Below are 12,819 nucleotides of genomic sequence, written 5' to 3'. Positions count from 1 at the left end.
GGAGTGGTTGGTGTTAGGAAGAGCATCCAGCTGTAGAAACCATGCCAGGTTAGAGTCTGGTGCAGCTCCTCAGCCCTGGTCAAACCTGCATGGACAATGGACATATAATGATGATGATATATCTATATTTATATACACACACACACACGCATACACACATGCATATATGTATGAATGTATGTCGTTATCATCCTCATCGTCATTTAATATCCATTTTCCATGCTGGTATGGGTGGGGGAGTTTGGCAGGAGCTGGCAAAGTGAGGAGTTGCACGAAGCTGCAATGTCTGCCTTGGCAGCTGGATGCCCTTCCTTAGATCATCCACTTTACAGGGTGTGGACTGGGTGCTTTGGGGCTCTTTACGTGGCATGTGACTGCAGCATGGTATGTTGGCTGAGCATCTTTCACTCCAGCTTCAGATCAGTTCAAGCCGTCTGGGTGAAATTGAGGCAATGGAAACTGAGTAGAAGCCCATCATCTGATCAAAGATGCAGCCCTGTCAAACAATGTCTCATGATGCTGATTCTGCCAAACAATTATGCTGTCTGTGGAATACTCAGCCACTTACATGTCGATTCAACAATCACTCAAACAAATGAATTCTTGCCAACAATAGAGATTATGTTTTGTTGTGTGTGTGTCTGTGTCTCTTTGTGTGTGTGTGTGTGTGTGTGTGTGTGCATTTGTTTGTTTGTCCCCCACCACTGCTTGACAACTGGTGTTGGTGTGTTTGCATCCCCATAACTTAGTGGTTCAGCAAAAGAGACCAATAGACAGAGTACCAGGCTTAAAAAAAACCCCCAATAAATCCTGGGATTGATTCATTCAACTCAAAATTCTTCAACACAGAGCCCCAGCATGGTCACAGTCTAACGACTGAAAGATATAAAACAATAAAACAATAAATAAACAAATATGAAATCGGATATGAACCGGTTAATAATGCTGTGTGGTAATATCCTACAGCTACAGACTTCATGGTTTCTTCTGCTAGCAATCGGGTTGGCACATAGGATTCTGTAAGGTCACCAAATCCAAGCTGACCTTCACTGTTACTTCCCCAGATATACACATCTCCAGACTCTGAAACAAAGATACAACAGTCTGAATGTCAGTGAAGAATGACACAGTTGGTAAAACAACAGTTTGTTTTTGTAACATCTTCTGGACAGAACAAAACCACTCTTTGTCCCATCTGTGTGACAGACTCTGGTTTTGTAATACAAACTCCCATCTAAATTACAGGATAATTTATGTTCTGAACAGCAGCTTAATTATGACAGTGATATTTAACTAAATTCTTCATTATTTTAAAAGTTAATTAAAACAAAGGAAAAATATTTTAACAGAAATTTGGTAACACAAGACAAAACAATCATTTGCTATTAAAGGGTTCACGTTTCAATTTAAAACTTGGACTAAAATTTTGTTAAAACACAAAAGCAATTTTTATTAACATCACGGAATAGTCGTCAGTGAACATCTTTGTTATTTCCACCTTGTCATCATCATCATTTACCACCTGTTTTCCATTCTGGCATGGGTTGGACGATTTGACCAGAGCTGACAAGCTGGGGGGTAGCACCAGGCTCCAGTTGTCTGTTTTGGCATGGTTTCTATAGCTGGATGCCCTTCCTAATGCTAGACACTTCAAAGAATGTACTGGGTGCATTTTACATGGCACCAGTGCTATTTATGTGGCACCAGCATGGGCATGGGGAAATATTACCTTGCTTGAAAACAGGTGAGATTTGGTGTCAGTAAGGGCATCTGGCTATAAAGAATCTGCTCCATGAATTCTGTTGGACCCATGCAAGCATGGAAAAGTGAGTGTTTAAGCAATGAGGACGATGGCAAGCTGCTAGAAACTTTGAGAGAAGGTACACTCGAATTACTGGTATTTTTATTGACTCCAGAAACATAAAAGACCAACTCAACCCAAGCAGGAGATGAGTTGAGCACATATAGGGATGTAATACCGCAAGGTATTTTGTCCCCTATTTTATAGATTCTCTCAGCCAACCTTCATTTGTATAAAACTTTAAACATTTGTCTTTTATTATTTCACTGACTCTTCCATAATTCTTGATTATTTGAAATAATTAAAGCCCCACAACAGGATATATTGTTATGAAACGCAGTCACCGTAAATTTTTATCTTCCATTTCTATTTTAATGCCAATGTTTCAAATTCACTCTATTTTAGAAGATGTCTTCAGATTGGCCCATTTCTAATATTGTTCATACAATAAATCTCAGGACATGTGTCTTTAACAACTTAATGCTGGGCTAATCAAAGCCTAATGAGCAGATTTGAGAGATGGAAACTGAAAGAAGCCTATTGTATATATACATGTGTGTGTGTGTGTATTTATGTTTTCTTGTCTCAACACTGCATGATTGTTGTAAACAGGTATCATTGCCATCCAAGCTGTGTCCCTTGTTTCTAATCTTCTTTGAAGAATGTCTGGCCATGAGAAAATACTGACTGACTTGAAAACAGGTGAGCGTTGGTAATAGGAAAGACATCTAGCCATAGAAAATCTGCTTCCATTAACTTCATACGACCTATGCAAGCATGGAAAAGCAGGTGTTAAGATGATGACCAGAAGCCAAAACTGACCAACTTACCTGTAAGACAAACAGAATGCTCAAAGCCAGCAGCAAGTGCTTTATAGCGAATACAAGATGGTAATTTTTTGATATGGTATGGTTCCATAGACTTTTCAACACCAACAGCTCCCAGCTGACCTTCACCATTGGCACCAAAGGAATAAATCTTCCCGGAATCTGCAAAACAAAAAAAATATATTCAGTACAGTGTGTGTGTGTGTGTGTGTGTGTGTGTGTGTATGTGTGAGCATATGTACATAAGTATGTATGTATGTATGTATGTATATATATATATATATATATATATATATGCCATTCTTGACCGCTAAATCCACAACTATTTCTATTCTCTCTCTCTTAATTTTCTCTTATTCCTTTCTGTTGAGGAGCGTAGGCTCGAAACATAAAAGACTTTTTCATTTTCCCGAGTGTCAAACTAATACACCTGTTTGTTGTTCATACACCTGTCTTCGTCTTTTGTTTTTCTATAAATTCCAACTATATATATATATATATATATATATATATACACATATACATACATATCTGAGTGTGTGTGTGTGTGTGTGTGTGTGTGTAATGGTAGTGCACCAGCATGACTGCAGCTTTAAAGCTGAAACGAGTTATATATATATATATATATCATCATCATTGTTTAACGTCCGCTTTCCATGCTAGCATGGGTTGGATGATTTGACTGAGGACAGGTGAAACCAGATGGCTACACCAAGCTCCAATCTGATCTGGCAAAGTTTCTACAGCTGGATGCCCTTCCTAATGCCAACCATTCCGAGAGTGTAGTGGGTGCTTTTACGTGCCACCGGCATGAAGGCCAGTCAGGCGGTACTGGCAATGGCCATGCTCAAAATGGTGTATTTTACATGCCACCCGCACAAGAGCCAGTCTAGGGGCACTGGCAACGATCTCGCTCGAAAGTCCTTACACATGCCACGGGCACAAGTGCCAGGAAGGCGACACAGGGCACAGGTGCCATCACGATTTCGCTTTCGCTTGCTCCAACAGGTCTTCGCAAGCCGAGTTTCGTGTCCAATGAAGGAGACAACGTTGGCATGGATGCCAGTCGTCGAATTTAGTTCAATTTCAATTTCACTTGCCTCAACAGGTCTTTGCAAGCGGAGTTTAGTGTCCAAAGAAGGAAAGGTACGCATAAGTGGGCTGGCTACACCCCAGGCAGAGGCCTTGGATTATGGTCTCACTTGGCTTGCCAGGTCTTCTCATGCACAGCATATTTCCAAAGGTCTCGGTCAGAAGTCATCGCCTCGGTGAGGCCCTTACCCATCTTTATAACTTTTCCTAAAGAATACCTATTCAGGTAATATTAGCAACATTTTACATAAAGATTCGCATTTGTCTTTTGTTCATGTGTCCATTGTTTTGTTGATTTATAACATGTTTGTAAACAAATGGTGTCGGAAGCAAAACATGACCAGATTGTCGCTTTGAAAACAGCTGGAGTGAGCAGCAAGGACATAACAAGACTGTGCGCCGTAAAACAGTGTTCATCATCATCATCATCATCATCATTGTTGTTTAACGTCCGCTTTCCATGCTAGCATGGGTTGGACGATTTGACTACACCAGGCTCCAATTGATTTGGCAGAGTTTCTACAGCTGGATGCCCTTCCTAATGCCAACCATTCCAAGAGTGTAGTGGGTGCTTTTACGTGCCACCGGCATGAAGGCCAGTCAGGCGGTACTGGCAATGGCCATGCTCAAAATGGTGTATTTTATGTGCCACCTGCACAGGAGCCAGTTCCGCGGCACCTGGAAATGATACATGGCGTCTGCTACTACCTCTAGCAAGCCAATTCCTGGTAATAAACAATCAATTCATACCAAACAAACTGTTGAAGCTGTGAAGAAGCAAATAAACCAAAATCCCTACAAGAGGCCAAGAAAAACTGCAAAAGCTCTTCATATTTTGAAATGATCAATGCACAAGATTTTTAAAGTGGATTTAAAGCTAACTGCATACAAGAAACAATCCTGGCAAGTTAATTTCAGCAGCTTCCAAGAAGAAATGGCTCAGCAGGGAAAAAAAACCATGTTAGCTGAGATGAAGCATGCCGCTAACAAAGTGTTGATTTTGTCCAATGAGATCTTCACCGAGCTAAGTAAAAGCATGGTTGCCCTCACTTACAGGCTTTGTCTCCTGCGACCTTCTTCAGCTGAGCATCCCTAATCTTGCAGGTTTGTAGGTGCTGGTGCCACGTAAAATGTACTCGTGCCGGTGTTGTGTAAAAATACCCAGTACATTCTGTTAGGTGGTTGGCGTTAGGAAGGGCATCCAGCCATAGGAACCATGCCAAAACAGACATGGAGCCTGAACAAACCCTTAGCTGGTCAGCTCCTGTCAAACCGTCCAACCCCTGCCAGCATGGAAAGCAGATATTAAATGGTGATTATTATTATATATATATATACACACACATGCATACATATGCATATTCATATATATATATATCACTTGATCGACCAGACTATCAGCTGTTACCCTCCATTGCTGGTCACAATGCACTTCACATTGTTTTAGCCTTCGAATGATGCCACCCCACTGGGCCTAGGCAAGCAAACCAACAATCCCCCTGCTTAGAAAGCTGTTTCATTGCAGAGAGATCCATCCATAGCCAACAGGAGCAATGTGAAGTGAAGAGTTTTACTCAAGAACACAACACATCACTTGGTCTGGGAATCAAACCCATGATCTAGCAATTGTGAGTGCAACACCCTAACCACCTGACTGGCACCCGTGCTGGTGGCACATAAAAAGCACCATCCGTGTGTGGTCAATGCCAGTGCTGGCTGACTGGCTCCCATGCTGGTGGCATGTAAAAAGCACCCACTACACTCTCAGAGTGGCTGGTGTTAGGAAGAGCATCCAGTTGTAGAAACACTGCCAGATCAGATTGAAGCCTGGTGCAGCCATCTTGCTCACCAGTCCCCAGCCAAACCGGCCAACCCATGCCAGCATGGAAAATGGACGTTAAACGATGATGATGATGATGATGATGAATCCAGGAAAATTCATTAACAGGTGGTAAACTGCACATCTTACCTGTAGCAATTAAGGTGTGGCACCCTCCACAAGCCACTAGGGACACTTTCTCATGTTTCAGTGCTGACAAAAGTAATTAAAATAAAAGATAAGAACAGGCGTGAAGAAATGTTTGGTGCTGTGTAAGAAACGGTAAAAGGGTTGGGGTGAGAGATGTTATGAGGGGGGAGGGGCATCCTTTCTTACCTCTGTATCAACATAGTAGAAAGAAACAGTAAAAAACTATAAAGATGGTGGTGGCGGTGGCAGTGATGACAATGACAATGATGATGATGATGAAAAATGGTGCCGTGTTCTCTTTCACTGATTTTTGATGCTCAAGACAATCATTTAGTTGTAATTCAATCCATCTGGAGAATATGGCATCAAGTTTTAAGAGATTCCTGATTAAATCTAAATCCCATGAGATCTCTTTTAACCCAAACCACCTCCACCCATCTTACTATCTGTGAACAGAAGACATTCTGTGCCACCTTTAGTGACCCATGGCACAGTGGTAGAGTGAGAGAGTGAGGAAAGAGAGAGAGAGAGAGAGAGAGAGAGAGAGAGAGAGAGAGAGAGAGAGAGGAGAGAGAGAGAGAGAGAGAGTGTGTGAAGGGGAGATGAATAATAAGAATATTGGAAATAAAGGTAGGGGTCATAAACAAAGAGAGATCACTGATAAAGGGATAAGAGGAGGTGGGTGAGTGATGGAGTGTTAGTGGGAGGAGAGGTCTTCAAAGGAACCAATGATATAAACTCAATGACCTTTGGAAATGACCTTTGGCATTATGTCGTACTTGAGAAGATCTGTCAAGCCAAGCAAAATTGCAGTTGTGGCAGATACCAGTGTCACGCGAATGGCACCTGTGCTGGTGACACATAAAAGGCACTCAGTACACTCTGTGGAGTGGTCAGCATTTGGAAGGGCATCCAGCTGTAGAAACCAAGCCAAAATAGATCAATGGAGCCTGGTGCAGCTCTCTGTCAAACTGTCTAACCCATGCCAGCATGGAAAACAGATGTTAAATGATGATGATAATGATCATGATGAAGCACAGGTGCTTTTTCTGTGGCACTGAAACAAGACTCTTGTAGGCCAATCCTCTTCTCCAAGGGGTGGGGCAGCCTTAACATTACTATTGTGGAGGATGAGTCTTCTGCATTTCAGCAAAGCACCAGGTATCTCAGTCCTTTGCCATTCCTTTTGTAAGGCTCAGTGTTTTGAGATTGACTTTCAATACATTCCAAGTTCAAATCCCACCAAAGTTTCACGTGCTTTTCATCTGCCCAGGGTCAATACCAGTTGAATATTTGTGTTGATACCATCAACAGCAGGTTGATGCATGTAACCTGTGCACGGGGGCCAGGTCAGCTGTTTGGTTATCGAACAACTGCCAAATGCTGTACCCTACTCCATCTACAGACATTATATTGCACATTACATGCAAGATATGCACCATATGATATTGTGCCATCTGGAAACATGAAATAGATGTTGGAGCTCACAGAAGAGACAACACAGGATCTTGATTCAAATTGCCGACCTAGCTGACCCTCATTACTACCAAAACAACTTTAATGAAGGAGAAAGTTCATGAAATGAAAGACTTCAGTTTGCCCCATCAACAATGGCAATATTATTATTATTATTATTATTATTATTATTATTATTATTATTATTATTATTATTATTATTATTATTATTTAAGGCGGTGAGCTGGGAGAATCGTTAGCATGCTGGATGAAATGCTTAGCAGTGTTTCGCCCATTGCTATGTCATGAGTTCAAATTCCACCCAGGTCAACTTTGCCTTTCATCCTTTCAGTGTTGGTCATATAAGAAGCAGCTGGACACTGGGGTCAATGTACTCAACCAGTCCCCTCCCCAACAAATTTCAGGCCTTGTGTCTACAGTAGAATGGATTATTAGAGAAGAATATAAAGAAAATTCTGAGATTCTCTACCAGCCCACTCTTCTCCCACATACAGAAAATAAGCAAATTATTTAATTGGAATCAAATCAGACACTTCACCTTTGATACAGCTTGGCTTGTCCACATGCCGGCTGTGTCCAAGACCTAACTGACCCCAATCATTTGGACCAAACATAAAAATTCGACCACTTTCTGAAAATCAAGAAAATCAAGTCAAATTCTTGCATACCAAAGATATAAACATAATTATTAATTATCATTAATGAATAAATAAAGAAACAATTTAAGGACATTTGTTAAATAAAACAAGACATTTATCTTACATAACGAGATATTTTAAAATATAAAGAAAAATTCCTTATCAAACAGGAACTGGTAATTGTAGCAGATTGGAAATTTCCCAGAATTATCCAAAGTTCCCTGTGTGTGTTGCTATCTCTTTGTCAGGGTTAATGAAGGCTTTGCAAGGACTGTAGTAGAGAGAACAGACCATTGTGTTGGTTTGTTCTGCACCAAGTTGCCAACACTTCCGAGTGATCCTCTCTGCTAGAAATGTAGTGACCCACTGGAAACGAACACTTATTTGGGTTAAGAAAAAAAAAAACAACTCAAGTATTGCAAACCATACAATTTCTTTTTAATATTTCAATTAAAAAAAAAAAATGATGAGGTGCTCATGAAATTTTTACCTGTAACTAAAGCAGTGTGTTGGTCTCCACAGGCCAACTGCAGAATCGGATCATTGCGAACCCAGAATCTGCTAGGGATATTATCAGCAAACCTAGACCGTCCAAATGTGAACACGGCACCAGTCTCTGGAAGAAATCAATGGAAAAATATTAAGATATAGTAATCAGTGATCTATATTAATACATTTCTTCTTTCTTTTTCTCTTTTTTTAGTTTTGAGAAAAGGTGTGTGTGTGTGTGTGTGTAGTTTTTTTGTTTAAGTCTTTACAACAGAACGTAGAACTGCTTCTTATAACGTTTCTGACAACAGACTCTTGGTCAAAGTGAAGTTTTCACTCACAAATGTGGTAGGGGTCTTTTTAAAATTTTTTTCCTCTCTTTTTCACTCACTTTACACCTTATTCACAGCTCTGAACCAAAAATCTCAGACATCTACAAAGAAAGCAGTAAACTTTGACAAATCTTTTCATTCTTTACTCTTTCATTTTTTTCTCACTCCACAATTTCATGTTCTTAGCATTTTTAGTCTTCTACGAAAGCAAAAGTAAAGAAAAATTCTTTCTCTCTTTTTATAAAACTTGCACTCACACACACACATCTATACATGTATGTATGTACATGGGTCTATGTGCAAATGTATCACTTTGTCTTGATATGTGTGTGTGTGTATGTATGAGGAGGGAGAAAACTGACAGACAGACATGTCCTGTCCCTATTTGTAGAATGCTATTTTATGATCTTTATTATTTGCTTGTTTAGACAATCAGCAGCCATTGGTATTGTTGTCGAGCATCAGATCAGCTTTGATTGAAAACACTTGTGATAAAAGCATTCCAACTATGACCATCCCATCTTTTTTCAGACATCAACTGCCTATTACTACATTATCAATGTAGTTGATACTGTAGTAATAGATTGTCAAATACTGTCATCTCTGTATCGCCAGTCATCACTCCCACTCCGCTGCGCCACTGTCAATCAGCATCCATTCTGCCTTCTTATCATCATTCCCCCATAAATATTTAACCCCCCCCCCCCCCCACCACCCTTTTGTTTACCATTCACTAGTTCATCCTTTCTCTCTATTTTTTAAAATTCTTTTACTTGTTTCAGTCATTTGACTGTGGCCATGCTGGAGCACTGCCTTTAGTTGAACAAATCGACCCCAGGACTTATTCTTTGTAAGCCTAGTACTTATTCTATCAGTTTTTTTTTGCCGAACCACTAAGTTACAGGGATGTAAGCACACCAATATCGGTTGTCAAGAAATGGTATCGGGGCAAACACAGACACACAAACATATACACACACACACATATATATAGTTGGAATTTACAAAAAAACAAAAGACGAAGACAGGTGTGTAAACACCAAACAGGTGTATTAGTTTAACATTTGGGAAGTTGAGAAAGTCTTTTATGTTTCGAGCCTACGTTGACGGGCTTCTTTCAGTTTCCATCTACCAAATCTACTCACAAGGCTTAGGTCGGCCCGAGACTATAGTAGGAGACACTCGGCTACCAAAGACAGCGTGTTTATTGATCTGATCATTTGGTCAGGTCAACAGAGGTCAATGTCTCAACAACACACACACTTGTTGTTTGTTTAGATTCAGATATTTAATAAACGTATCTCTTTGTATTGCATAAAAACAGTTCTGTTCTGTCTTTGATGTTAATCCATCAACTCACAAAGCTTAGGTTGGCCCGAGACTATAGTAGAAGACACTTGGCCAAGGTGCCCCGCAGTGGGACGGAACCCGAAACCATGTGGTTGGGAAGCAGGCTTTTTATCTCATCAAATTTGCCATAAAGGCATTACAAAGATAGAAGCAAGTGTGGGCTGGACAACAACACAAATGAGATGAATGATGAGCAAAATAATGATATTGATGAGAGAAGCAAACGACGTCCACTGATCGATGCCTCTCAAGAACATTGTTCCTTTTTTTTCGTTTTTTTTTAATATAAATGAGGCACTGAACCCCTTACATTTATACAAATTGAGGCACTGAGCCTTTTATCAATCAAAGAAGTTCCAAATCAAATGAGGTGCCAAGACCTCTCACTCCACCTCCTCAACCAAATCTCTCGCCCCCTACAGGCAATCCCGCAGGAGCAAGTTGGGAACCCAGAAAAGATAATTAAATTCCTCCTTAGAAAAGGCATCCATTATCTCATAAAAGTAACTCTCCTCCATGACCTCTGCAGCCACCTCCGGAGGCCAATGTGGTCTATCAATGCAGGTCGGGACCGCCAGTTCCCAATCTTCAAAACTTCTTATAAAGTTCTCTACGGCCCCGCCCTTGAGAAAGAAGATCACAAATTCCTCCTTATTTTCACTGGGAGGGGCCAGTTTCCTCTGTCGGTGGCACAATTCCCACTGACAAGGTTTCGGGACATGCCGGCAGTGCACCGCCGGCGCTGTCCCATTCTTTTTGGTACAGGAGGGTTGATTCCTTTGCCTTAACTGGAGTAACATCACTTCCTCCCGCAGCTTTAGGATCCCTCGGTGAGCAACCATTGTTGCTCACCCTCTTTTTTTTCCCTTTTTTCTCGGGGAAGTCTCTCCCACCTCGCCTACCTCCATCTCTCCCTCTGGAGGAGGAGGGGGTGCTTTTCCATAACCAACTGTTCCAGGACCCTACTCTGGTCCTGGGGACAGTTCTTTCTGATGTGACCTGGCTCCATGCCCAGATGACACTTGGGGGTGAGGGAGGCGTCTCTAAAAAATCACCGGGTACCTGCACCCGGCCATTTTCAAAAAATCTGGAAAAACCAGATTCTTGGCTTATTGGGTCCACAGGGTCAACACAACTATTGACCCAACCCAATCAGCTGCAGGCAAAATTTTCACACTGAGGAGCTTGGCTCCGCCGCCACCCAGACCCCGGCAGATAGTCTCCTCTATCCACTCGGGTTCTATCCCTGGTGGCAACCCACAGACCCAAGCTCTTGTCAACTTCTTCCCACTGTACGTGGGAAGAAACAAAATCTCTCTGCCCCCCCCCTCCAAAGGCTGGCTCGTAAATTTGCAAGCCTCCTCGGGGGTGTCAAATAGCAACCATAATGTTGCATATTTGAATCCCCTGGAGATGAATATAATAGTTGGCAAATATTCTGCCAACTCTTTCTCAATTTCAGTCTTTTGAAAGAGGGCGATGGTGTCAAGCGACTTGGAGTACATTCGCAGCACCACCGTCCTCTCTTCAAAGTCTTTCATCCACTGTTCGGGTGGGGCAATTTCCCACTCCAATGCAGTGTTGTTCGTCTTCTTTGCCATATTTCTTTTTGAAAAAGTCCACAAAGAACAAAAGTTCAGAGTTAAAAAAAAAAAAAAATACAGGAAGGAAGGAAGAAGACAAGAAACAGTTCTAAAAACACAGTAAATTCTTCTGGCCGTCCTAGTACTCCTGGCCAACTTGGTAATCCTCCTGGCAAGGGAACAAAACAGTTTTAGGAGGGATACACCCCCAAACCACACTTCTCACTGCTAAGTGAGACTTTAAACACAACTACAGGCAGACAGATGCATAGAACTCAGTGGAGATTTCTTGTTTGACACTAAATCCCAAAAAACAAATGTCTTATGTAGTAGTTGTGCTTCACTCGTTCAACAATTCCCAACGTTGGTGTACAGCAACGTGACTCCAGCAGCGAAGAAAAATACGTCCACACAGTAGTGAGGGAAGCAAGCTTCTTACCACACAGCTACCCCTGTATATATCTAAACAATTCTACTCCCTCTTTTCAATCTATCCCTCACAATCTTGTAACCGTATCCACCCCAACTGATTCTCCTGCCTCCAAGTTCTCTTCTATTCATCTTCCTGGATATGTTACCTGGCACCTCATCACCACCACCACCACCCCATTTACCTCTTTTTTCAACTCCTCTCTAACCTCACTCTATCCACCCATGTAAAATACAACGTAGACATGAATCTCCTCCACAACAACAAACCTCTCCCTGCCCCCCGCCCCTCTCCTCCATCATACTTTAACTTCTCAACACCTCACAGAAAGCAGCCACTCGATTTCCTATCTTCTCTCTCAGCCAAGGAGACTCCTTAGTTTTGCAGGAGACATGGTGACCTCACTAGTAAAAAGCGCCCAATACACTCTGTAAAAGAACATCTAGCCATAGAAACCATGCCAAAAACTGAGGACTTAGAAGTGGTTCTGCAACACATTGAATCTTGTCAAAGCGTCCAACCCATGCCAGCATGGAAAGCAGACATATAAATGATGATGATGATGATGAAGATAACATTAGATATCATTTTAAAAATGATAAGGAACAAGTTTGGAGAAATTTCGGCCGCTTATTCTAGCAGATAACACAACCATATAGAACCTCTTTCAATTTGATGTGAAAGATGTGTTCCTGTCAACCAGACATGCCGAAACAGGCAGAGTTATGTACCTTGCACTTGGGAACCACAGCCTGAAGGACCACAAAGAGTTATCGATTTTGACAATTGAATCTCAGAGACTGGATTTTAACATTCCAATCAAACTTTCTGT

The 12,819-nt window shown here is 41.4% G+C and overlaps 1 protein-coding gene across 8 annotated transcripts in view; it reads right to left on the bottom strand.

Annotated features, from left to right (window-relative positions):
• The window catches only part of LOC106879913 (X-linked retinitis pigmentosa GTPase regulator), a 57,768-nt gene that overhangs the window by 34,025 nt on the left and 10,924 nt on the right, over positions 1-12,819 (bottom strand). For 6 of the 8 annotated variants that reach the window (XM_052965824.2, XM_089348283.1, XM_014929662.3 and 3 more), the window contains exons 2-6: positions 8,294-8,419; positions 7,704-7,796; positions 5,690-5,752; positions 2,632-2,790; positions 934-1,083 (exon numbers count right to left, since the gene is read on the bottom strand). In XM_052965824.2, the coding sequence (XP_052821784.1) occupies positions 934-1,083; positions 2,632-2,790; positions 5,690-5,752; positions 7,704-7,796; positions 8,294-8,419 (591 nt within the window). The remainder of the gene's footprint in view (positions 1-933; positions 1,084-2,631; positions 2,791-5,689; positions 5,753-7,703; positions 7,797-8,293; positions 8,420-12,819) is intronic. The other 2 variants (XM_089348282.1, XM_089348284.1) reach the window with 1 other exon arrangement.

This window comes from Octopus bimaculoides, chromosome 2 (assembly GCF_046866305.1).
Source record: "Octopus bimaculoides isolate indiv1 chromosome 2, ASM4686630v1, whole genome shotgun sequence".
NCBI lineage: Eukaryota > Metazoa > Mollusca > Cephalopoda > Octopoda > Octopodidae > Octopus > Octopus bimaculoides.
This window is presented reverse-complemented; position numbering and strand designations above follow the sequence as displayed.